Raw genomic sequence first — 24858 nt, 5'->3', positions numbered from 1 at the left:
TATCAAATACACGTGACAACCAAATGCCACAACTAATCTCGTATTCATAGTTCTCGAATTTCAATCATTCTTAAACACAACACTAGATTAAACTCTCTAAAATCTTTGAATAACTTTTACTCCTAAGAGCCTTCAACATAATCGTCTACTAATGCACCTGTTACTGAGAATAAGAAGAAAAATAAAGGAGGAGTAAGTCCAAGTGGACTTAGTGAGGAGTACGAGGGAAAAACAGTCGAATCAAATAATAATCACAATATAAGCGTTCAAGGAATTGGAGTTGGAATTGGAGTTGAAATTGGACCATCTAGAGAATGATCGTTCGATAAGGAATAATAGGCCAAAGTATAAGGCACATCAGTATGATCATAGTAAACAATAGACACAATATGTACAGGTAAAGAACAATATTCAAGGGGTAATTCCCGGATATCAATTATAAATTCTGTGGAGATTCCCACGATAACTATTTCGGATATCAAATATGAGACCATGGAGATTACCATGGTAACAATTTGTTCATGTACCCGTACCAGCCTTGTGACTCCCTTAGTCGTTACTACCTTATAACCCCGATCAGGGAGCTACCCTGCTAATTGATCAATAGGCATGCCCGGGCGCATGCCGATCCATCCATCAGCACAGTTAACCTCCAACTATGCCAATGGTCTAGATCCAATATGGGTACTGTCGAAGAGACCATCCACCGTCGGCCCAATACCGCCCAGCAGTCTTTTTCGAACAGCCCCGGGCCCAACTGGTCAATTATCCTTAGGGCGTCCCCAAAGGAACCAATAATATAGAGATACGGATATGCTTCCGACTATCTCAATTTACATTTTGAATCCCCATAATGAATTCCACTTTGGAAAGAGTCAATATCACAGTTCAACGATTGTGGGATTCCAATAACAAGTGATAATATCTTGTGGTCACAAAATCCCAAGTCAAGAAGGGTACGATCAATGGTTTCAATAAGAGAGTGACCACAATTCAAGATCGTATAACAATTGATGAAGATGGATCTCAGTCACCAATAGTCTACGGTTAAAATAGAATATGTAGTTGTATAGCTCGAAAGACAAGTGGTTTCAAAGGATCAATGGGAATTTAAGATATGAACGATCCATCAATTCACAGTAGGTATGGAACGAATGATTTAGTGGATCAATACAATAATCCTAAATGGTCCAAGAGTCGGGAAAAGAACGATTTACGTTCATTGAACCACTGTAGAAACAAATCAAATGATTTACTAAATCATAATAGAAGAAGTGGTTCCAACTATTATATAAGTCAATATGTGAAACGATTCACAATTGATAGAGAGTCGGACTGAAACTCGTTGAATTATTTAAGGTCGATAAACGAACTCAATTGAGTAGTCAAAGAATCGAGATGAGAAATTATTCGAATAATTCACGAATCAAGATGAGAACTTATTAAGTTCCATGAAGAGGATTTCGAATCGATCAAAGATTTCAATAGCTCAAGAATTAATAATTCTCGGAAATCAAATTAGTTCACAAGATAGGTGACAATAAATATATATTGAATTTAAACGACGAGTAATAACAATAATAAACCGAACGATACGAGTGTGTAGCAACAAATTCTTATCTCCTATATAAACAAACAAGAAAGAATTGCACAAAGATAATTTTATTGAATTAAAATAAGATATTGCGGGTTACAAACTCTAATTTAATCCTCTGATTCTTCTCTTAAGAAGAATCTATGTTGACTTTGAATTTCGGAGTCGGGTCGTTGACTTGATCTTCTCCGGATTTGATTTTGAACTTGAATAACGTTTTCCGAGGGTCTTGCGACTTGAATCTCGGATCGAACGTTGAACTTTGACGAGCTTTGACTTGAAGATCTTGGAGTTCTTGATGGATTTGGCCCTTCAATTTTCCTTCGATCTTGATTTGTTGAAGAACACCCTCGATTTGATGAAGAACGCCTTGAATTTGTTGAAGAACGACTTGAATATTGTAGAAAGAATTTTCTCCTACGGTTTTTCTTCTTCTTGAGTTGTGTTTTGAATTGTGTATAGAGGGTCCCTATTTATAGTGGTAGAATAAGAGTCCTACTTAAAGTCTACTTGATGACGTGACGCGATTTGATTGGCTCTCTTTAAATTGATATTTATCTCTTATAACTTGGAAGAGAAGAAATAATCCTATTGGCCAATAATTAATTGATAATTATCTCCATAACTTATTTTGTAAGATAAATTATAATTTAATTTAGACACAATTTAATTGGCTAATTTAATTAACCAATTAATTAATTTTATGCGTCTACAAATGCCCCCTCGAGACTTGTTCACGGACAATGCATCTTGGAGTGGATGAGTCTCGATAATTGCTCAACTTTGATTGCATCTTGATCTACCAAAGAACATATATCTTTTGAAATCATGACTGAACTTAGAGAGATTCTAAGTTGCCTACGTACCCTATAAAGGGATCAAGTCATAACGTAGTTCAAAATATATCCTTTTGAGGGATGTCGTGCACAGTTTATACTCATGTGGACAAGGAGAAACATTTGCAGTTTAAGCTCGTACTGAAGGAGCATTTGACTTGAATTTGTAGATAGTTTATGCTCGTATCAAGGAGGCTTGACTTGATTTGGACATATAGATAGTTTATGCTCGTATCGAGGAGCCTTGACTTGATTTGGATATGTAGATAGTTAATGCTCGTATCAATGAGCCTTGACTTGATTTGGATATGTAGATAGTTTATGCTCGTATCAAGGAGCCTTGATTTGACTTGGATATGTAGATAGTTTATGCTCGTATCAAGGAGCCTTGACTTGATTTGGATATATAGATAGTTTATGCTCGTATCGAGGAGCCTTGACTTGATTTGGATATGTAGATAGTTTATGCTCGTATCAAGGAGCCTTGACTTGATTTGGATATGTAGATAGTTTATGCTCGTATCAAGGAGCCTTGATTTGACTTGGATATGTAGATAGTTTATGCTCGTATCAGGGAGTATTTCAGTTGATTTGGACTTGTAGACCTTTTAAACTCGTGTCAAAGTGTATTTCACTTGATTTGGACTTGTAGACCTTTTAAACTCGTGTCAAGGAGTACTTGATTTGATTTGGACATGTAGACCTTTTAAACTCGTATCAAGGAGTGTCTGATTTGGACATGTAGACCTTTTAAACTCGTGTCAATGAGTGTCTGATTTGGACATGTAGACCTTTTAAACTCGTGTCAAGGAGTGCTTGATTTGGACATGTGGACCTTTTAAACTCGTGTCAAGGAGTGTTTCACTTGATTGGAACTGTCATATTGCATAGGGTGTTGCTTCTTCAAAAGACTTGCCCCCATCCTCATGATTTTCTTGTTCTTCTTCAAGATGCACTTCTTTGAGCTGGTACGGCTTTTGGAATGGTGATTCTTCAATTTGATTTGCAAGTATGCTCAACTCCATATCATGTGCTCGAGTGGCCAACTCTTCAAAACTTTTAGGTTGAATTACTTGAAGGATATATCGGAGTCCCCATTGCATTCCTTGGATGCACAGTTCAATAGCTGATGTCTCAGACAGTCGATCCTTGCAATTGAGACTCAAATTTCTCCAACGTTTGATGTAGTCGATGACAGGTTCCTTCTTCCATTGGCGGGAATTGGTGAGCTCAATCATGCTGACTGTTCTTCGAGTGCTGTAAAAGCGGTTGAGAAATTATTCCTCTAAGTGCTTCCAACTATCGATGGAGTTTGCCCCCAAATCAATGTACCAATCAAACGCGTTGTCTTTGAGCGATCGGACGAATTGCTTGACGAGGTGATCTCCGTACGTCCCGGCATCATTGCAAGTTTCGACGAAGTGTGCCATATGTTGCTTGGGGTTGCCTTTGCCGTCAAATTGTTGAAACTTTGGAGGTATATAGCCCATTGGCATCCTTAGATCATCAATCCTTTGCGTGTATGGCTTGACATAGTTTGATGGAGACTTCGAGCTCCCTTCCAACTTGTCTTTGATGGTTCCACTGATCAGCGTCATCACTTGATCTACATGAATCATCCCTTCTGGAGAAACTTGAAGTTCTTGAGCTGGAGCCTTCTCGTTTTCAACTGGTTGTTGCTTTGTGGATGTCTCGACTTCGTCTTGAACCTCTATCTGATTCTCCACAACTTGAATAGCATCGGCTTTGTCCATCTTGTTGATCAACTCGGCAATTTGAGAATCTCGTTGTTGAACATGCTTTGCGAGTCCCTCAATGGCCTTTGTCAAACTTGCAATTTGCTCCTCCATGGTTGTAGCGTTTGTTGTCATGACGGATGCCACCTCTGAGTAGCTTGATGTTGAACGAGGCGTGGGCTGTGAAATCTCTCGTTTTGAACCTTCCACGTCTGCGCTTGTGTTGACAAGAGGTGGTAAGCCTTTCTGAATGGTTTGAGGCGTCGAGTTAGTCTCGGAGGATGCTTGCAGCTTCTTAGCCATACTCCTTGTACCTAAGCCCACACTTGATGAATCCGAAGTAGCAATCTTCATTGTGAACGTAGAGCAGTCACTGCAACACTTCGAGGATCTTCGAGAGAGAGAAGAGATGAGAGGTAGAGAGGTCCCACCGGGCGTGCCAAAATTTGTAGCAACAAATTCGTATCTCCTATGTAAACAAACAAGAAAGAATTGCACAAAGATAATTTTATTGAATTAAAATAAGATATTGCGGGTTACAAACTCTAATTTAATCCTCTGATTCTTCTCTTAAGAAGAATATATGTTGACTTTGAATTTCGGAGTCGGGTCGTTGACTTGATCTTCTCCGGATTTGATTTTGAACTTGAATAACGTTTTCTGAGGGTCTTGCGACTTGAATCTCGGATCGAACGCTGAACTTTGACGAGCTTTGACTTGAAGATCTTGGAGTTCTTGATGGATTTGGCCCTTCAATTTTCCTTCGATCTTGATTTGTTGAAGAACACCCTCGATTTGATGAAGAACGCCTTGAATTTGTTGAAGAACGACTTGAATATTGTAGAAAGAATTTTCTCCTATAGTTTTTCTTCTTCTTGAGTTGTGTTTTGAATTGTGTATAGAGGGTCCCTATTTATAGTGGTAGAATAAGAGTCCTACTTAAAGTCTACTTGATGACGTGACGCGATTTGATTGGCTCTCTTTAAATTGATATTTATCTCTTATAACTTGGAAGAGAAGAAATAATCCTATTGGCCAATAATTAATTGATAATTATCTCCATAACTTATTTTGTAAGATAAATTATAATTTAATTTAGACACAATTTAATTGGCTAATTTAATTAACCAATTAATTAATTTTATGCGTCTACAGAGTGCTCGGCATATATTTTGTTTTTCCAGAAAGAATAGACAAGGGATAGGGATCCTCACCTGAAGTCCAATGCAAGTGCTATAAGAACACCTTACTCTCGAGTCATGCTCAAGTCTTGAATGAGAGCTTTAGTACGCTCGACACCTATAAACATATTCATCACTTAACAAGATTCCAAATGCTAATATAATCGTTTACTATCCGCTTCTATTTTATCCTAACTTAAATCTTATGCCGTAACCGACAATCGAACATAATACACAATTTCTACGGCATTCTATTTACCAAATACAACCCACTCCAGGCATAAATTCGCATGGTACGGAGTTAACTCGTGTTTGTTTGACGAGTTCTCGAAACAAAGGTTTAAAACATTTGTTTCCACAATTTCTTTGAAAAATCATAACAATTGGTACAATTATCCAAATTGGGAGAGTAATATGCCAAATGAAAGCTAACAGAAAATACTACGACTTCACATAAGGCTTTAGTCCCAAATTCTGAACCAAAAACAGCAGAAACAGCCTCAAACCAGCATTACAGAACTGCCGGGATTTTGGAAAGATTATTTATGGTACAGCTTATTTGAAAAATCATAACAATTTGTAGAGTTATCCAAATTGTCCAAATAATACACCAAATGAACCTTACAATGTAAACTACAAGTTCTCAGAAGACAAACAACTCAAATTATTAGCTCAACATAGCAAACACGGCCCCGTAAGAAGAATACTCAAAACTGCCCTGTTTTAACAGATTTACAGCCGTCTAATTCTCATCTCTAAAAGTCTATAAACCTTGCTCAAATTAGAAGCAATTTAACACTTACTAATATTTCTCGCGGTCCTCTACGAGTTTCGTCAAGGAATGATTCCCAAATTCGCACTCCAAACTCTCCAAATTCTGTTCCGAAAACAGGTGCGGCAGCAGTTTTTCATTTCTCTGAATTTTGCCGACATAACTGTCGGGTTTAATTCGGTTATATATGATAGTCGAAATTTGGGGAAAAGATGATATTGCTATATTATATAGTCTGTTCTATAAGTTCCCAGGAGAAATAAATCCGAAATTCGAAGCCTAGGTACCTCAAATCGGCTCTTAAAACTTCAGCGGCAGGCTGGACTTCTCATCGAACTCCGGCGACCACCATGTGAGACAACAGCCGGAAACCACCACCAAATTGAAGCTTACGTCGAGGGCTTTCCAATGATAAATCCCGACCGCTGAAACTCTGCTGGAATGATTGTCAATTCACCATCGTTCTCTCCGTCGGTTGAACCATAGCTCATCTCTAATATTCTTGATCTCTCTCTCAAACTATTCCTATAATTAATCACTCAATTTCTTGGAGTTCTATGTGATTTGTGGATGATGATTCTATCGACGAGAAGGGGTAATTTATAGGCAGAAGTGAAGTCGGAATATGCTATTAATCGGATGAAGATGACGAAGACTTTCTCACTTATCCGCCTATTTCATAAACTTGATTGCCAAGTTTATAAAATTATTATTATACTTATCCCCCAACTTTTCTATTAATAACACATCAGCCCCAAATCTCATTATTTACTACAATAGACTCTCGCATAAATTACGGGGCGTTACACCGACTTAGCGCGGGCGTGCCTTGAGAAGGCTAGACGACGAATGAAGAAATGGGCGGACGACAAACGACGACCACGGGAATTCGACGTTGGGGCCCAAGTGATGGTGAAACTATTGCCCCAACAATTCAAGGCGTTGAGGAGCATGCACAAGGGACTTGTGCGGAGGTACGAAGGACCATTCCCGGTGATCGCCAAAGTCGGTAAAGTTTCGTATCGTCTAGAACTTCCAAGTTCTTTGAAAATCCACCCGGTCTTCCATGTGAGTATGTTGAAGCCTTATCACGAAGACAAGGAAGACCCGAGCCGAGGAGAGTCGCACCGAGCACCACCCATCATGACTAAGTCATACGATAAAGAGATCGAGGAAGTGCTCGGCCGGCAATTGAAGCGACGTAGAGGAGTTCCACCGAGCATTCAATACCTCATCAAGTGGAAGGGATTACCCGAGTCCGAGGCAACATGGGAGACGAATGAAGACTTGTGGCAATTTCAAGATCGTCTCCACTTGTTCGAGGCAACGAGGACGTCGCCGGATTAGGCGGGGGAGGATGTCACGGCCCGCGAGTTTTGACCCAACCCCTTGCCGATTTCCCTTGGGTTGGGGAGGTTAAAGAGTCCAAGAATTAGCCCAAATAGGGTTAGGCCCAAGTTGGCCCAATTGTATAGTGGTAGGTAGGGATTCTTTGGTAGGTAGAGGTAGGTGGTGGTAGGTAGAGTCATTTTAGGGATTCTTTGGAGTGTTCCACTCCCAACCGTTAGATCATATCGATCTCCACCGTCCATTAAGGAGGTGGTCTTGTATAAATAGAGGTAGGGTCCTCATTTGTAATCAGCCAACACACATCCAACAATAAATCCAATAAAGTACTTTTCCTACCAACTCTCTTGTCTTCTTACTTTCTTTCTTCGTTTCCATCACTTAGCATTCGCAACACAATTCGGGAGAGGCTGACTTAGCTATCGCGAGGGGCGAAAAGGAGCTAAGGCCGCACGGTTCTTTGTTAAGGGAACAAGTCCGTGACACGCTGCACCGATAATCCGATATATATATATATATATATATATATATATATATATATATATATATATATATATATATATATATATATATATATATATATATATATATATATATATATATATATATATATATATATATATATATATATATATATATATAAAGCCAAATTAATATGATTGATATAATCTATATCAATCAATAATAGTTTATATATAATTATTTCCATGTATATTAATAAATTAATTTATCAATATACATGGAAATATTTATATATAAACTATTATTGATTGATATAGATTATATCAATCATATTAATTTGGCTTTGTTTTATTTTCTTTTGCAAATATAGTATATTTATGGATTTGGATGTTTAAAATTTTAAATTTAATTAATTTGTTGTTTAATATATTATGAAATTTATATTTTTATTACTATAATATGAAAAAAGAAAAAAGATAAAGAAAATAGTGTGTATATTTCATATATTTTGATTTTTATTAAAATTCGGATATGCATTTATTATCTAAATCATTTATATATGCATATCTATATATACATATATATCATCAATATCATATCTATTATATATTCATAACTTATGGAAATAATATCACCATAATTAATTTTAATTTATGTAAAATTTGACTTTCAATTATTAAATATTAATAACTTATTTGAATTTGCATCAAATAAAATCAATCGCCGAATTTGTTGTCAATCATGTCTATTTTTTATTTTATGAAATTAATTTACTTTTATTTTAATTATATCCAATTATGGTGAAATATATATGTATACATGTTTTAGTATATATGTCGATGTGTTCGTTTGAAGCATTTATTTGTCGTTGAATATTTATGATGTTATTATTTATTATGTATGTGTACATATAACAATCTAACTTGTGTTTGTTTTTTTTGCTTTTTTTTTGTTTTTGCAGATCCATGGATATCATCGTTTGTGTTATACGCGGTGACATTAGCAAGTGAGAAGCATGCGACGTTGTATAACACACATAAATATGATCTGTGTATAATTTAAGGATGAATTTAGAAAAAAAATAGTTATGCATTTCCATCTTTTGATTATACGTGAGATGATTGTAAGCTTGGTTTCAATGAAAAATAAATTGAGATTAATGAACTTGATTGAGCATGTATTAGATTATTTAGCGTTTACATATTTTTGTAACAATATTAATTTCTGTGTCCATTAATAATGCTTATTTTTATCTATTTTATTCATATGTACATAAATTATTATTACTTTGTACGTTCATATTAGTTTATATTATTTTATTTCAATAAATTTGGATCATATTTATTTGTTTATTTTTATTATATTGTAAATAAAATTGTATTTACCATCTATATATAATATAAAAAGAGGATCTATGCCATCTATGAAAGAAATGTGGCAAATGTCTATGTCATATCTCCAAATTGCTTAGTTGAAGTTCAATTGATGACGTGTATTCCTCAATTGATTAGTTGACATTTTGATTTTTGTACGTATCTAATTTCTTACATATTTAACATTTCTACACTCATTTAAATATTTACCACATGTAATATATATATATATATATATATATATATATATATATATATATATATATATATATATATATATATATATATATATATATATATATATATATATGTATAAAATTTGAATATTTGTATTCTTTTAATTTAATTATATTTGATTATTTATCGTCTTAAATTAGTACATTACAAATAAAACTACAATATTATTTTAAAATTTTATATATTCAGATTATATATATATATATATATATATATATATATATATATATATATATATATATATATATATATGGGGAAATTGGCTAGACACCCATAATTTTGGACTTAGAGCAACTCCAATGGGGAGATATCAAAATGGAGCATTAAATATTCATTTGATACTTGATATAATACTTTGATACTTCTTGAAAAAAAATTCACTCCAACCACGAGCATCAAATGGATTATCAAATTTTAAATATATGAATAATTATTTTTTTAAATGCCACGTGTCAAATTGTGATAGGTTAATGGAGTGGTTATATTTTTGATACCTCATTTTCCGGGGAGTATTTTTGCACCTCGGGGTAGTTGAGTATCAAAATAATTCTCCATTTAATGCCTCCATTGGAGAAGAATTTTTTAATTTTAGAGCATCAAAGTGGTAGTTTTTTAGTTTGATACCTCATTTAGTGCCTCCATTGGAGTTGCTCTTATATAGGTGGAGATCCATTCTATTAGATGAATATAGGTATAGGTCCCTTGACAAATAAAATAAAATAAAATAATTATTGTATAGACATAAATAACCTTCAATTAATATTTATATATAAATAGTTAATTTGGAAATTGAGGGAACAAATCCCACAAATCTCTCTCTTTTTCTAATACACACGTAATATATATATTTCTCTCTCTCCACAATCCCAACTCTCCCCCACACCCCACGCTCCTTCCTCTCTTTATCTCTCTCTTATACCTTTCTCTCTCTTAAGAGAGCCATTAGTTATTGTGATTTTTTTTTTCAATTCTTGTAAAAAAAAATTATTTCCATAAATATCTTATAGCAATCTTCACTAATCAACATTCTTGAAACCATATATTTTTGAATATTAATTGTTTGAAACCATATATTTTTCAATATTAATTTTTATTTCGTATTTTTGGACGGTATTGCATTTTTTTTATGTTTGCATTTCCTAACTGTTTTTACTTCAGCAAACCAAATAAAAAATAAAAAATTAACAATCAAAATAAATTTGCAATATAAAATAGAAAACTGCAAATTGCAATTTATAACTTAAAAGAACATAAACAATAAATAACAACGCAAATAATAAATAGTAAACGGCAAACACAAATAATAAACAACAAACATAGTAGACAAAAACAATAAACAACACTGCCCCTAGTGCATTTTTTACTCAAGCAATATGAAATAGTTTCAAAACACGAAATACAAAATAAAAGATGTTATAACAAACACCAAAAAGCTAATTTTTGTATAGAAGCAAATTAGTACGTAAAGTACAAAATACTTCAAGATACAACTTTTTCTGACACATTTAATTTGGTGTACTTTGAATTTATGTCGGTTGAAGATGTAAACAAGTGAAATGAGGTTTGAGTGAATATTGTGGGATCCATGGATCTTCTGTAATAACTTGTTCTTTGAGGACTTTGTTTACAATCTAATTTGCTCTTGTTTTTCCTCCTTTGGAAGACGTCGAAGAGTCATTTAATACCTTGCTTCTTTTTTTTTCTTTGACGTAGCTGTTTTAGCACACACAAAATAAAACTAAATAAGACTTTCAATTGCAAACTGAAACACGTGAATTATTTCCATGTTTTATTTTTAACTCTCTTATTTTTTAAACTAAATTTTAGTTATTGATAAAGTAGTGCTTAGTGGGATAAGTATAGTGCTTAGTGGATTAAGTATAGTGCTTAGTGGGTTAAGTAGTGCTTAAGTGGGTTTAATTGTGAATATTATTCTAACTCCTTAAACTAACCCACTAACCCATTATCTTGAGTGCTCTTGTGGTTGGTTTTCTTGCAGATCATGGGCTAAGTAGTGGATGCTTGGAATTCTTATAAATACCGAATTCAATACTCAAGGAAGAGGATCGATTCCGAAGAATTAAACACCGAGAGCTGAAAAGAATACATGAGTGTTTTAGTGTGTTTTTAGGATCGGTTGGTTGTACTCCTCATGAGTACAATCTTTACGTACTCCTTATGAGTACATTCTTTACGTACTTCTCATAAGTACATTCTTTGTAGTCTAGATTATTTAGTATACATGTTTCTAGACTTGGTTGTAAGAATGATCAAGATAGTGATTCATTCATAAGTTCTTTACGTACTCCTCACGAGTACATCTTTGAAATCTAGAATTTTTAATATTTTTCTTTTAGTATCTAGATTTGATTGTAAGAATGATCTTGAAAAAGATTCATTCATAAGGAAGAAGTTTCCGCACCTCTTCTGTTTGTATTCTTGGAATACTTATTTTAAAATATTTTTCCGTCCTGTAAAGGGCAAGTTCACAAGTCTTTACTTGTGAACATTTTTAATTCTGAGTATTGTTATTTTATCTTTATATTTCCGCTGCATGTTTGTTCAAGTGTCATAACACTTAAGATAACACCTCTGTATTAAACGAATTCGGGACCATAAATTCTTTTAATTGGCATCAAGAGCTAACACTTGACGTATACTAAGTGTTTGTTCCTATTTTTTCAGAAACGAATTCGTGATGGATACTCAGATGACTGCTTCATTGCGACCTCCTGTACTTGATGGCACAAACTACACCTACTGGAAAGTTGAGATGAGGGCGAACATCAAAGCCACTGATGAGAAAGCCTGGAGATCTATTCTTACTGGATGGAAGCCACCAACTATCACATATGCGGATGTGGATGTACTTCCAACACCAGAATTACGGTGGACAACAGACGATCTATCAAATGCACTCTAGGCAGAACTAGAAAAGGAAGAAGTTGCTACGGAATATGATGATGATGCAGATGAATGTCTCAACAATGTGGCATTTCAGATTCAGAAATTCAATAGGGCGTACAGACGATGTGGAATCAAGCCCAGACAGTTATTTCCAGAAGGCTCTACACAAAATCGACAAACTCAGCCCCGGAACAGATCTATTCCACAGAGAACATTTCCTCAAACATCTTCTCAAAACAATTCAAAAAATTCTTCATTTATTCGTTCAAATTCTGAACCACCTAACTTGGATCATATTAAATGCAGGGCATGTTCAGGATTTGGACATTATGCTAATGAATGTGCAAATACCTTGAGAAGAAGAGGAATGAGTCTGATTTGTGCAGTCAGCGATGAGGAGGAAGAGCAACCTGAACAGAGAGAGGAACAACAATCCTCTAAACAAGCTCTTTCTGTCAGATATCTCACAGGAAGTGCCTCTGAAACAGAATCACAAGGAGTTCCTTTGGATGCTGCAACACTTTCTGAAACACTTTCAGTAACTGAAATTTCAGAGTTTAATACTGATCATTATACATGTTTAAACTCTATTTCTTTGAATGCAGCAGAATCCAGTAATGAAGCAGTTAGTGATGAGGAAGATATGTGTAAGAAGCTGATCTACAACTTGGAGAAGAAGACTCAAGCTTTAGATGCAGCCAACAAGGAAAATTCTTCCCTTAAAGAAACAATCACTCATTTGGAGGTTGGTATCACCAAGAAGGATCTTGAACTGGCAAAGGTGAAAGATGAACTCAAAGAAGCAACTCTAGCAATCAAGAGGATGAACACCGGCACAACTAAACTCGAAGAGATTGTGTCACTGGAAAAGTACAACAAAAAGGAAGGTCTAGGGTTCAAGAAACAAGTGAAGAAACACAAGCCAGTGAAGAAGAAAGAAATTGTATTTGTCAAAGAGAAAGGGTCAGATGGCAAGGAATCTAGGAATTTCACAGTCACCACTTCAGTGTCCAGAATAAGGGGATACATTTGTCATTATTGTTTCTCACCAGGACATATTCGTCCATTTTGTGAAAAACTCAGTAGTGACAAAATGTTGTACAAAATGAGCCACATCACTCTAGGGAACACCTCAAAGAAAAAGGTAGAATTTACCAAAAAGAAGTGTAAAATATGGACTCCCAAAGGTAAACTTTTGTGCAAGGCAGTATACACCTCTTTAAATGCTAACATTTCAGGTTCATGGTACTTTGATAGTGGATGCTCTAGGCACATGACTGGAACAAAGGAATTTCTATCAAACTACCACACACTGAATGGAGGACGTGTAACCTATGGAGGAGGAGCTAAAGGCAAAGTGGTTGGACGTGGAACACTCAGTATTGAGGGACTTCCAAAACTTTCAAATGTCTTACATGTTGAAGGATTGGGGTCAAATCTCATCAGTATTAGTCAATTGTGTGATGATGATCTACGTGTTCAATTTGATAAATACTGGTGTTCTGTGTTTGATAATAGAAATCATTGTGTACTGACAGGGTCTAGGTCAATGGATAATTGTTATGAAACAGGTGACACCATCTCATGCAAGAGCTCAAGAGTAAGTGAAGTAGAGCTGTGGCACCAGAAACTAGGGCACACAAACTTCAAAAATCTGAAGCTGCTCAACAAGTACAATGCCATAAGAGGAATTCCATATCTCAAGATCAAGGACATTCCTATATGCGGAATGTGCCAGAAGGGAAAGCAAACTAGAGAGCCACACAAAGTGTTACAACCCGTTGGTACCACCATTTGTTTTGAACTTGTACATATGGATCTTATGGGTCCTATAGAGGTGGAAAGCCTAGGTGGTAAAAAATATGTATTTGTGTGTGTTGATGATTTTTCAAGATATACTTTGGTGTATATTTTAAAAGAAAAATCTGGTCTAGAATACATGCATGTGTTTGGATGTGTTTGCTATGTCCTAAATGATAGAGATCATCTAGCTAAATTTGATTCAAAAAGTGATTTGAGTCTATTTGTGGGATACTCTATTAACAGTCATGCATATAGAGTATATAACTTAAGAACTCGAACCATTGTTGAATCTGTAAATGTGGTATTTGATGATTTTGCTGATCTCCGCAGTAAAACAGCTGAAGATGAAGTTGATGACCTGATTACTGAAGGAGAGACAACCGGAGGAGACACTACTGCCACAGATGCTCCAGATATAAACAGTCCAGTATCAAGAGAAGAGGGTGTTGAGCCAAGTGTTACCACATCTGACTCAATACTTCCTACAGAGAGCACAGAAAAAGCTGAATTGCAGCCAACTCATGATGTCTGCAGAAAGGAACCATCAAGTAGAATCCAGAAAAATCACCCATCAACTCAAGTTGTGGGAGATATCTTTGATGGGATAAGGACCAGAAGAAAAGAGAGAGTGAATTACAGAGATATGGTAAGATTTGCAAATTTATCTTCTGAATGCACACTAACTGGAACTACTTGCTTTGTATCTTCAGTCGAACCAAGGAATATTGCAGAAGCACTGAAGGATGAGTTCTGGATTAATGCAATGCATGAAGAGCTGAATCAGTTCATCAGGATTGATGTTTGGTACTTAGTTCCCAGACCAAGTCATGTAAATGTGATAGGAACTAAGTGGATCTTCAAAAATAAAACTGATGAAAAAGGTACAGTTGTTAGAAATAAGGCTAGGTTAGTAGCACAAGGTTATACTCAGATTGAAGGTATAGATTTTGATGAAACCTTTGCTCCAGTAGCTAGAATTGAATCTATTAGGTTACTTCTTGCTATAGCCTGTTTTCTTAAAATCAAATTGTATCAGATGGATATCAAAAGTGCATGTCTAAATAGTGTTTTAAATGAAGAAGCATATGTAGAGCAGCCCAAGGGTTTTGAAGATTCTGCCAAGCCTAATCATGTTTTCAAGCTTAAGAAGGCTTTGTATGGTCTTAAACAAGCTCCTAGAGCTTGGTATCAAAGACTCACTGACTTCTTACTTGAAATACAGTTTAACAGAGGAGAGGCAGACAGAACTCTATTTGTTAAGAGAACAAATAACCATATCATTACTGTACAAATATATGTTGATGATATTGTTTTTGGCTCTACTTGTGCTAATCTTTTACAGTCTTTTGTAGATTCTATGTCTCACACTTTTGAAATGAGCATGGTAGGGGAGTTGAATTACTTCTTAGGACTCCAAATCAAACAAACAGGTGAAGGAATGTTTGTAAATCAAAAGAAGTATGCTCTCAATCTGGTCAAAAGATTTGAGTTGGAGTCAGCCAAGCACATGAAAACTCCAATGGGTTCCAGTCAAAAGCTGTCCAAGGATGATGTTGCAGAAGATGTTGACAGCACTCTATACAGAAGCATGATTGGAAGCCTTCTGTATTTAACAGCAAGCAGGCCTGACATTATGTTTAGTGTTTGTGTGTGTGCCAGGTATCAAGCTAATCCCAAAGTCACTCATCTTAAAGATGTGAAGAGGATTATTAGGTATGTTGCAGGTACAGTAGATTTAGGGATTCAGTTTTTCAAAGACACAAACACAAACTTGATAGGTTTAATTAGTGATTCTGATTGGGCTGGGGATATTAGTGACAGAAAAAGCACTTCAGGTGCATGTTTCTTTTTGGGGAATAATCTGCTTTCTTGGTTTAGTAGAAAGCAAAATTGTGTATCTCTATCAACAGCTGAATCAGAATATGTAGCTGCTGGAGGGTGTTGTGGTCAACTAATTTGGATGAAACAAATGTTGGGAGATTACGGGTTGACCAGTGATACCCTGACCATATATTGTGATAATTCAAGTGCTATTGACATTTCAAAAAATCCTGTTCAACACTCACGAACTAAACACATAGATATTAAACATCATTTTATTCGTGATATAGTTGAGAAAAATATAGTGTGCTTAAAGTACATTCCTACAGAAGATCAGCTGGCTGATATCTTTACAAAGGCATTAGATTATGAGAGGTTTTCTAAACTCAGAAAATCTCTCGGGATGTGTACTCAATAAACATGTCCTGAACAATGTTGCAGCACCTCATCAAATATCTTAAGCTGCAACATAATTTATTGAAGCTTAGCTTCTTTAAATAATGACTTCACTGTGATGAATTATTTTTCTAAATAAGTAACTGGAAGTCTTTCACCTTGAAACGTGATCATGCTTCATGTAAACATTTAGGGAATAATTACACTCACATAAGTCAAACTCCTCTATTTTGATAGTCATATCTTAGTAACTGAGGAACCTTCAAACTGAACACTTGATCATGTTCCATGTGAATTGTTTGACTTGAAAATAAGAGTTTATATATATATTTAAAATATATATATATATATATATATATATATATATATATATATATATATATATATATATAATACAATCTATGCCTGTTAGCCAATTTTTTCTCATACTATTAATCATTAATAAATCGGTTTTTCTATTTTTGTGAATATTTCGTGAGTGATAAATATTATTTTTATTATTTATATTGAATTATCATTATTTATATGGGTCATGGGGTTCATGGGTTAGTCTTTTATTTTCCACTAAGTCCACTCCTTATTGTGCCATGTGTCACGTTTTGCTTTAAACTGCCAATGGAAGTGTTATTCTCCTTAATCACACTTTCTCCAAGAAAAACGCACCCCACTTCTTCATCTTCTCCACTTCGATTTTTTTCTGCAAATTAGGGCTTATAAATTTCGTGCTTCTTTTTCGAAAATTCACACTCAAAAATCAAAAGCACAAGAAGCAATTTTTATCTACTGTATCATGGCATCTCCTCCTAGAAATCCTCTTCCAGCCGCAGTTGGTGATGTCCACAACGATGCTGCAGCACCTGAACCAGCAGACCCAAATCTGGCCATCATCGTTCATCCTGTCAACCTTGAAGCTATGCCGATCAGCTTTATTGAGCCCGGAGACGAGATGAATCCGATTAACCCAGACAACTTCCAGAACGTGGGTCCCTCTTCCAATACAGGAAGGATTCCAACTCGCCGGTCCAAGCGCATGAATTCCTTCCCAAATCTGAATGCTACTGGATCACAACGCCGAAGGGGAAGACATTCTCCCAGCAGAGGCAGCAGAGGTAGAAGAAGAGGCAGCAGAGGCAGCAGAGGTAGAAGAAGAGGCACCAGAGTCGGTCGCACTCCAGTTAGGCCAAACCCACCAAGAGGCCTTCATTTGGTTGATGAAGAAACTGATGATGAAGAAGGAGATCCTATTTTTGCAGAACCAAGCCCAAGCTCTCTCATCAAGCTCCACTGAGTCATCTTCCAAAGACTCACCTCCACTAGCATCAACTTAGGGGGAGACATTTCAGTCCAACATGGCAGCAACTCCCTCTCAACATCCTGTTTCCGAAGATGTTGCTGCACATGTTCCAGAAGATACTACTGCACCCTCTGATTCAGCCAATGTTTCTCAGAGTGCTGCTGAGGATGCTGCGCCCTACCAGGATGAAGAAATGCCTGATTTTTCAGGGATGTCCTCTGCCGAGCATGTTGACATTCCCTCTGTTGATGCTCAGGATTTCACTACCACTGAAGAAACACCCTCAGCACCATATGCAGATCCTCTGGAAACTCTTCAAGTAGATGTTCAAGTAGATGCAGCACCTTTTCAGGCTGATGAACCAGAGAAAAGTGATGACAGCTGGAAAGTTCCCCTTGCCACTTTTCGCAAAAATTTGCCATCCTCAGAGTCAGACAGTGACTCATCTGAGGACTCATCTCAGATGGAAGAAGATGCTGCTCCACCTATTGCATCACCTGAGCCAGCATGCATACCAGATGAACTTGAAGACTCAGAAGAAGAGGAATCTTCAGAAGAAGAAGAGCTAGACTTGGATGGGAAGGAACTGTCAACTCCTTTTGAGGTAAAACAATGCTTTCAGTCATATATTTTATTTTGAATCTGATTCAAATTGAGGAAAAGAAAATTTTCAAATGATGAGTTTGATAGGCATAGGATCACTGCTTTTCTTGATCAAAGTTGAGGTTGCCTGTCCTTATGATCTTTCTGTTGTGAAGGAATTTTTATGCCAATTTACAAACTTCTTTTTTAAAGAAAAATTCTCCAAACTTTGAAAAAAGTTTTTGTGCGAAATTCTATTTTTTTCCAAAATTATCAACTCTCATTTACAAACTCCTACTGTGATTGATGAGGATAATTATGGTGATTTTACTGAAGTTTGTAAGACTCTTTCTGGCAATCGTTTTAAATCCCTCTCTCATCCACTCCATCTTGATTTCTCAAAATTTTAAGATCTTCCCTGGAATGGAGATAATTTCCTCTCAACTGAATCAGGTCAAAATAATCTTGGTACTGAAGGTGTTGCTCCTCATGTTGACAACACTCCTGACATCCTTATTTCTGTTTCTCGAGATTTATTTTGTTAAAACATCTTACTCACTCCCTAGTTCAGATCACCTATCATCAGTGCATGGTGGAAATACTTCAGAGAGATCTTTCTGATCAAAAAGGGGGAGAAAAAGCTAGTCATGAAGATTGAAGCAGGGACTTCTCATCCTTTGGATGCTAGAGGCAGAGAGCAAGGAGTCAATGAAGAGGGAGCAAGGAATGAGGGCGAAGCTCAAGGAGCAGAGAAAAGCAGTGGATCCAGTGCTAGTGATGGAGGAGCAGTGAGGAGACTTTGGATATTCTACTTTAATTTGTTTTAATGAACAATACTTGGTTTTGTTCAGTTTTTATTTTCCCTCTGAACTTTTATGTTAATGTTGGTTGTCAAATTCAGGGGGAGTTCAAGCAATGACTCAGGGGGAGTTAAGCTAAAATTTAGTTTTGATCAGAAAGTTAAAAAGGGGGAGTTTGAAACACGTGAATTATTTCCATGTTTTATTTTTAACTCTCTTATTTTTTAAACTAAATTTTAGTTATTGATAAAGTAGTGCTTAGTGGGATAAGTATAGTGCTTAGTGGATTAAGTATAGTGCTTAGTGGGTTAAGTAGTGCTTAAGTGGGTTTAATTGTGAATATTATTCTAACTCCTTAAACTAACCCACTAACCCATTATCTTGAGTGCTCTTGTGGTTGGTTTTCTTGCAGATCATGGGCTAAGTAGTGGATGCTTGGAATTCTTATAAATACCGAATTCAATACTCAAGGAAGAGGATCGATTCCGAAGAATTAAACACCGAGAGCTGAAAAGAATACATGAGTGTTTTAGTGTGTTTTTAGGATCGGTTGGTTGTACTCCTCATGAGTACAATCTTTACGTACTCCTTATGAGTACATTCTTTACGTACTTCTCATAAGTACATTCTTTGTAGTCTAGATTATTTAGTATCCATGTTTCTAGACTTGGTTGTAAGAATGATCAAGATAGTGATTCATTCATAAGTTCTTTACGTACTCCTCACGAGTACATCTTTGAAATCTAGAATTTTTAATATTTTTCTTTTAGTATCTAGATTTGATTGTAAGAATGATCTTGAAAAAGATTCATTCATAAGGAAGAAGTTTTCGCACCTCTTCTGTTTGTATTCTTGGAATACTTATTTTAATATATTTTTCCGTCCTGTAAAGGGCAAGTTCACAAGTCTTTACTTGTGAACATTTTTAATTCTGAGTATTGTTATTTTATCTTTATATTTCCGCTGCATGTTTGTTCAAGTGTCATAACACTTAAGATAACACCTCTGTATTAAACGAATTCGGGACCATAAATTCTTTTAATAACAATAAATTGCAAAAATGAACAAAAAAATAGCAAATTAATAACAATAACTGCAATTACAAACAATGAATTCAAAGTGTAAACAAATAAATGCAAACAAGAAAATTTCAAATAGAAAATTACAAATAAGAAATTCAAAGTGTAACAAGCAACTGCAAACAAGAAAATGATGATTCGATTGCAAACAAGTAACAAAGTGCAAACAAATAGCAGACCACATGAACATCCACAAAATAAAGAAAACAAGAACAACAAAATGCATACCACAAGAACAACAAAAAAAACAAAAACACGATGTTTCAATAATGCACAATAAAATGCAAATTTCAAATAACAACACAAACGACAACAAATAAACATCAACAACTGACTGAAAAAAAAATGAAAAAAAAAATGTAAAAATACGTTAAACATTTTTTTCTTCTGAGATAAAAATACCAGTAATGGGTCGTTAAATCATCATCAAAACTGTAGCAACAAATTCTTATCTGCGAATTTAACAAACAAGAAAATACTTGCACAAAGATAATTTATTGAATTAAAATAAAATATTGCGGGTTACAAACTCTAATTTAATCCTCTGATTATTCTCTCAAGAAAAATATATGATTGACTTTGAATTTCGGAGACGAGTCGTTGACTTGATCTTCTCCGGATTTGATTTGGATTTGAATAACGTCTTCCGAGGGTCTTGCGACTTGAATCTCGGATCGAACGCTGAACTTTGACGGATTTTGACTTGAAGATCTTGGAATTCTTGATGGATTTGGCCCTTCAATCTTCCTTCGATCTTGATTTGATGTTAATAACGTTAATTCGAGGGTTTAGCACCGTAATCTCGAATTAAACGCTTTAACGCCTTGATTTGATGAAGAACACCTTCGATTTGATGAAGAACGCCTTGAATTTGATGAAGAACGACTTGAATATTGTAGAGAGAATTTTCTCCTACGGTTTTTATTCTTCTTGAGTTGTGTTTTGAATTGTGAAGGGAGGGTCCCTATTTATAGTGGTAGAATAAGAGTCCTACTTAAAGTCTGCTTGATGACGTGGCGCGATTTGATTGGCTCTCTTTAAATTGATATTTATCTCTTATAACTTGGAAGAGAAGAAATAATCCTATTGGCCAATAATTAATTGATAATTATCCCATGACTTGTCTTGCAAGACAATGTATAATTTAATTTAGGCACAATTTAATTGGCTAATTTAATTAACCAATTAATTAATTTATGCGTCTACAAATGCCCCCTCGAGACTTGTTCACGGACAATGCATCTTGGAGTGGACGAGTCTCGATAATTGCTCAACTTCAGTTGCAGCTTGATCTAGCAAAGCACATATAACTTTTGAAATCATGACTGGACTTAGAGAGATTCTAAGTTGCCTACGTACCCTATAAAGGGATCAAGTCATAACGTAGTTCAAAATATATCCTTTTGAGGGATGTCATGCACAGTTTACACTCATGTGGACAAGGAGAAACATTTGCAGTTTAAGCTCGTGCTGAAGGAGCATTTGACTTGAATTTGTAGATAGTTTACGCTCGTATCAAGAAGCCTTGACTTGATTCCGATATATAGATAGTTTATGCTCATATCGAGGAGCCTTGACTTGATTTGGATATATAGATAGTTTATGCTCGTATCGAGGAGCCTTGACTTGACTTGGATATATAGATAGTTTATGCTCGTATCAAGGAGCCTTGACTTGATTTGGATATATAGATAGTTTATGCTCGTATCAAGGAGCCTTGATTTGATTTGGATATATAGATAGTTTATGCCCGTATCAAGGAGCCTTGACTTGATTTGGATATATAGATAGTTTATGCTCATATCGAGGAGCTTTGATTTGATTTGGATATATAGATAGTTTATGCTCATATCGAGGAGCCTTGATTTGATTTGGATATATAGATAGTTTATGCTCATATCGAGGAGGCTTGACTTGACTTGGATATGTAAATAGTTTATGCTCGTATCAAGGAGCCTTGATTTGATTTGATCTTGTAGACATTTTAAACTCGTGTCAAGGAGTATTTCATTTTTTTTTTTTTTGGACATGTAGACCTTTTAAACTCGTGTCAAGGAGTGCTTCATATGAACTTGAATTTGATATGCGCTCGTAGACCTTTTAAACTCGTGTCAATGAGTGTTTCACTTGACTTGGACTTGTAGACCTTTTAAACTCGTGTCAAGGAGTGCTTCATTTGATTTGGATATGTAGACCTTTTAAACTCGTGTCAAGGAGAACTTCATTTGATTTGGACATGTAGACCTTTTAAACTCGTGTCAAGGAGTGCTTGATTTGATTTGACTTGTCATATTGCATAGGGTGTTGTTTCTTCAAAAGACTTGCCCCCATCCTCGTGATCTTCTTGTTCTTCTTCGACATGTTTTTCATTGAGCTGGTACGACTTTTGGAATGAAGGTTCTTTGACTTCATTTGCAGTTATACTCAATTCCATATCATGTGCTCGAGTGGCCAACTCTTCAAAACTTTTAGGTTGAATTCCTTGAAGGATATATCGGAGTCCCCATTGCATTCCTTGGATGCACAGTTCAATAGCTGATGTCTCGGGCAGTCGATCCTTGCAATTAAGACTTAAATTTCTCCAACGGTTGATGTAGTGGATGACAGGTTCCTTCTTCCATTGGCGGGAATTGGTGAGCTCAATCATGCTGACTGTTCTTCGAGTGCTGTAAAAGCGGTTGAGAAATTCTTCCTCTAAGTGCTTCCAACTATTGATGGAGTTTGCCCCCAAATCAATGTACCAATCAAACGCATTGTCTTTGAGCGATCGGACGAATTGCTTGACGAGGTGATCTCCGTACGTCCCGGCATCATTGCAAGTCTCGACGAAGTGTGCCACATGTTGCTTGGGGTTGCCTTTGCCGTCAAATTGTTGAAACTTTGGAGGTATATAGCCCATTGGCATCCTTAGATCATCAATCCTTTGCGTGTATGGCTTGACATAGGTTGATGATGACTTCGAGCTTCCTTCCAACTTGTCTTTGATGGTTCCACTGATCAGCGTTATCACTTGATCTACATGAATCATCCCTTCTGGAGAAACTTGAAGTTCTTGAGCTGGAGCCTTCTCGTTTTCAACTGGTTGTTGCTTTGTGGATGTCTCGACTTCGTCTTGAACTTCTATCTGATTCTCCACAGCTTGACTAGCATCGGCTTTGTCCATCTTGTTGATCAACTCGGCAATTTGAGAATCTCGTTGTTGAACATGCTTTGTGAGTCCCTCAATTGCCTTTGTCAAACTTGCAATTTGCTCCTCCATGGTTGTAGCGTTTGTTGTCATGACGGATGCCACCTCTGAGTAGCTTGATGTTGAACGAGGCGTGGGCTGTGAAATCTTTCGTTTTGAACCTTCTACGTCTGCGCTTGTGTTGACAAGAGGTGGTAAGCCTTTATGAATGGTTTGAGGCGTCGAGTTAGTCTCGGAGGACGCTTGCAGCTGCAACACTTCGAGGATCTTCGAGAGAGAGAAGAGATGAGAGGTAGAGATGTCCCACCGGGCGTGCCAAAATTTGTAGCAACAAATTCTTATCTGCGAATTTAACAAACAAGAAAATACTTGCACAAAGATAATTTATTGAATTAAAATAAAATATTGCGGGTTACAAACTCTAATTTAATCCTCTGATTATTCTCTCAAGAAAAATATATGATTGACTTTGAATTTCGGAGACGAGTCGTTGACTTGATCTTCTCCGGATTTGATTTGGATTTGAATAACGTCTTCCGAGGGTCTTGCGACTTGAATCTCGGATCGAACGCTGAACTTTGACGGATTTTGACTTGAAGATCTTGGAATTCTTGATGGATTTGGCCCTTCAATCTTCCTTCGATCTTGATTTGATGTTAATAACGTTAATTCGAGGGTTTAGCACCGTAATCTCGAATTAAACGCTTTAACGCCTTGATTTGATGAAGAACACCTTCGATTTGATGAAGAACGCCTTGAATTTGATGAAGAACGACTTGAATATTGTAGAGAGAATTTTCTCCTACGGTTTTTATTCTTCTTGAGTTGTGTTTTGAATTGTGAAGGGAGGGTCCCTATTTATAGTGGTAGAATAAGAGTCCTACTTAAAGTCTGCTTGATGACGTGGCGCGATTTGATTGGCTCTCTTTAAATTGATATTTATCTCTTATAACTTGGAAGAGAAGAAATAATCCTATTGGCCAATAATTAATTGATAATTATCCCATGACTTGTCTTGCAAGACAATGTATAATTTAATTTAGGCACAATTTAATTGGCTAATTTAATTAACCAATTAATTAATTTATGCGTCTACAAAAACATCTAAAAAAATTGGAGAAATAAAAAGGAATTAATTACCTGGACTTTTACGTTTCCGCACCATGTTGTTTGATATTGAAGTTCTTCAATTTGGCGTTACGAGGATGACGAACAACAAACAAACAAATCTAGGGTTTTTTTATTTCAATTAAAAAACGACAAAACATTAAAGGAACCATAAACAAACAGCAAACGAAAACATCAAAGGAACCATAAACGAACAGCAAACGAAAACATCAAATGAACCATAAACGAACACAATTTTTTGTGTTTTCTGCTTTTGCGTTGGAGAAGATGAAAGAAATATAAAATCGTATTTTGGGATTTGAAGATTTGCAACGATGTTGTCT

At 35.8% G+C, this 24858-nt stretch overlaps 1 protein-coding gene, 1 long non-coding RNA gene and 1 pseudogene across 3 annotated transcripts; 1 reads left to right on the top strand and 2 right to left on the bottom strand.

The window, feature by feature from the left end:
• Positions 1-2: 2 nt before the first annotated feature.
• On the bottom strand, positions 3-6793 carry LOC105964407 (uncharacterized). 2 transcript variants are annotated; one of them, XR_016033905.1, is made up of 4 exons: positions 6407-6793; positions 6151-6282; positions 5270-5465; positions 3-1505 (listed from the first exon to the last, which is right to left on the bottom strand). It is a non-coding gene; the product is annotated as an uncharacterized LOC105964407 (long non-coding RNA). The 2 variants fall into 2 exon arrangements; XR_016033906.1 differs by having other exon boundaries at positions 3-163; positions 5381-5465; positions 6407-6789.
• On the bottom strand, positions 3241-4626 carry LOC148767381 (uncharacterized; annotated as a pseudogene).
• A 175-nt stretch (positions 6794-6968) lies between the features above and the next one.
• On the top strand, positions 6969-7466 carry LOC148767380 (uncharacterized). Its single transcript, XM_088824590.1, has one exon. It carries the CDS (start codon positions 6969-6971, stop codon positions 7464-7466), a length of 498 nt encoding a protein of 165 aa, XP_088680716.1.
• The last annotated feature ends 17392 nt before the right edge of the window (positions 7467-24858 follow it).

The sequence above is a fragment of the Erythranthe guttata genome, chromosome 10, assembly GCF_056151865.1.
Source record: "Erythranthe guttata isolate IM_541 chromosome 10, IM_541, whole genome shotgun sequence".
Lineage (NCBI taxonomy): Eukaryota > Viridiplantae > Streptophyta > Magnoliopsida > Lamiales > Phrymaceae > Erythranthe > Erythranthe guttata.
This window is presented reverse-complemented; position numbering and strand designations above follow the sequence as displayed.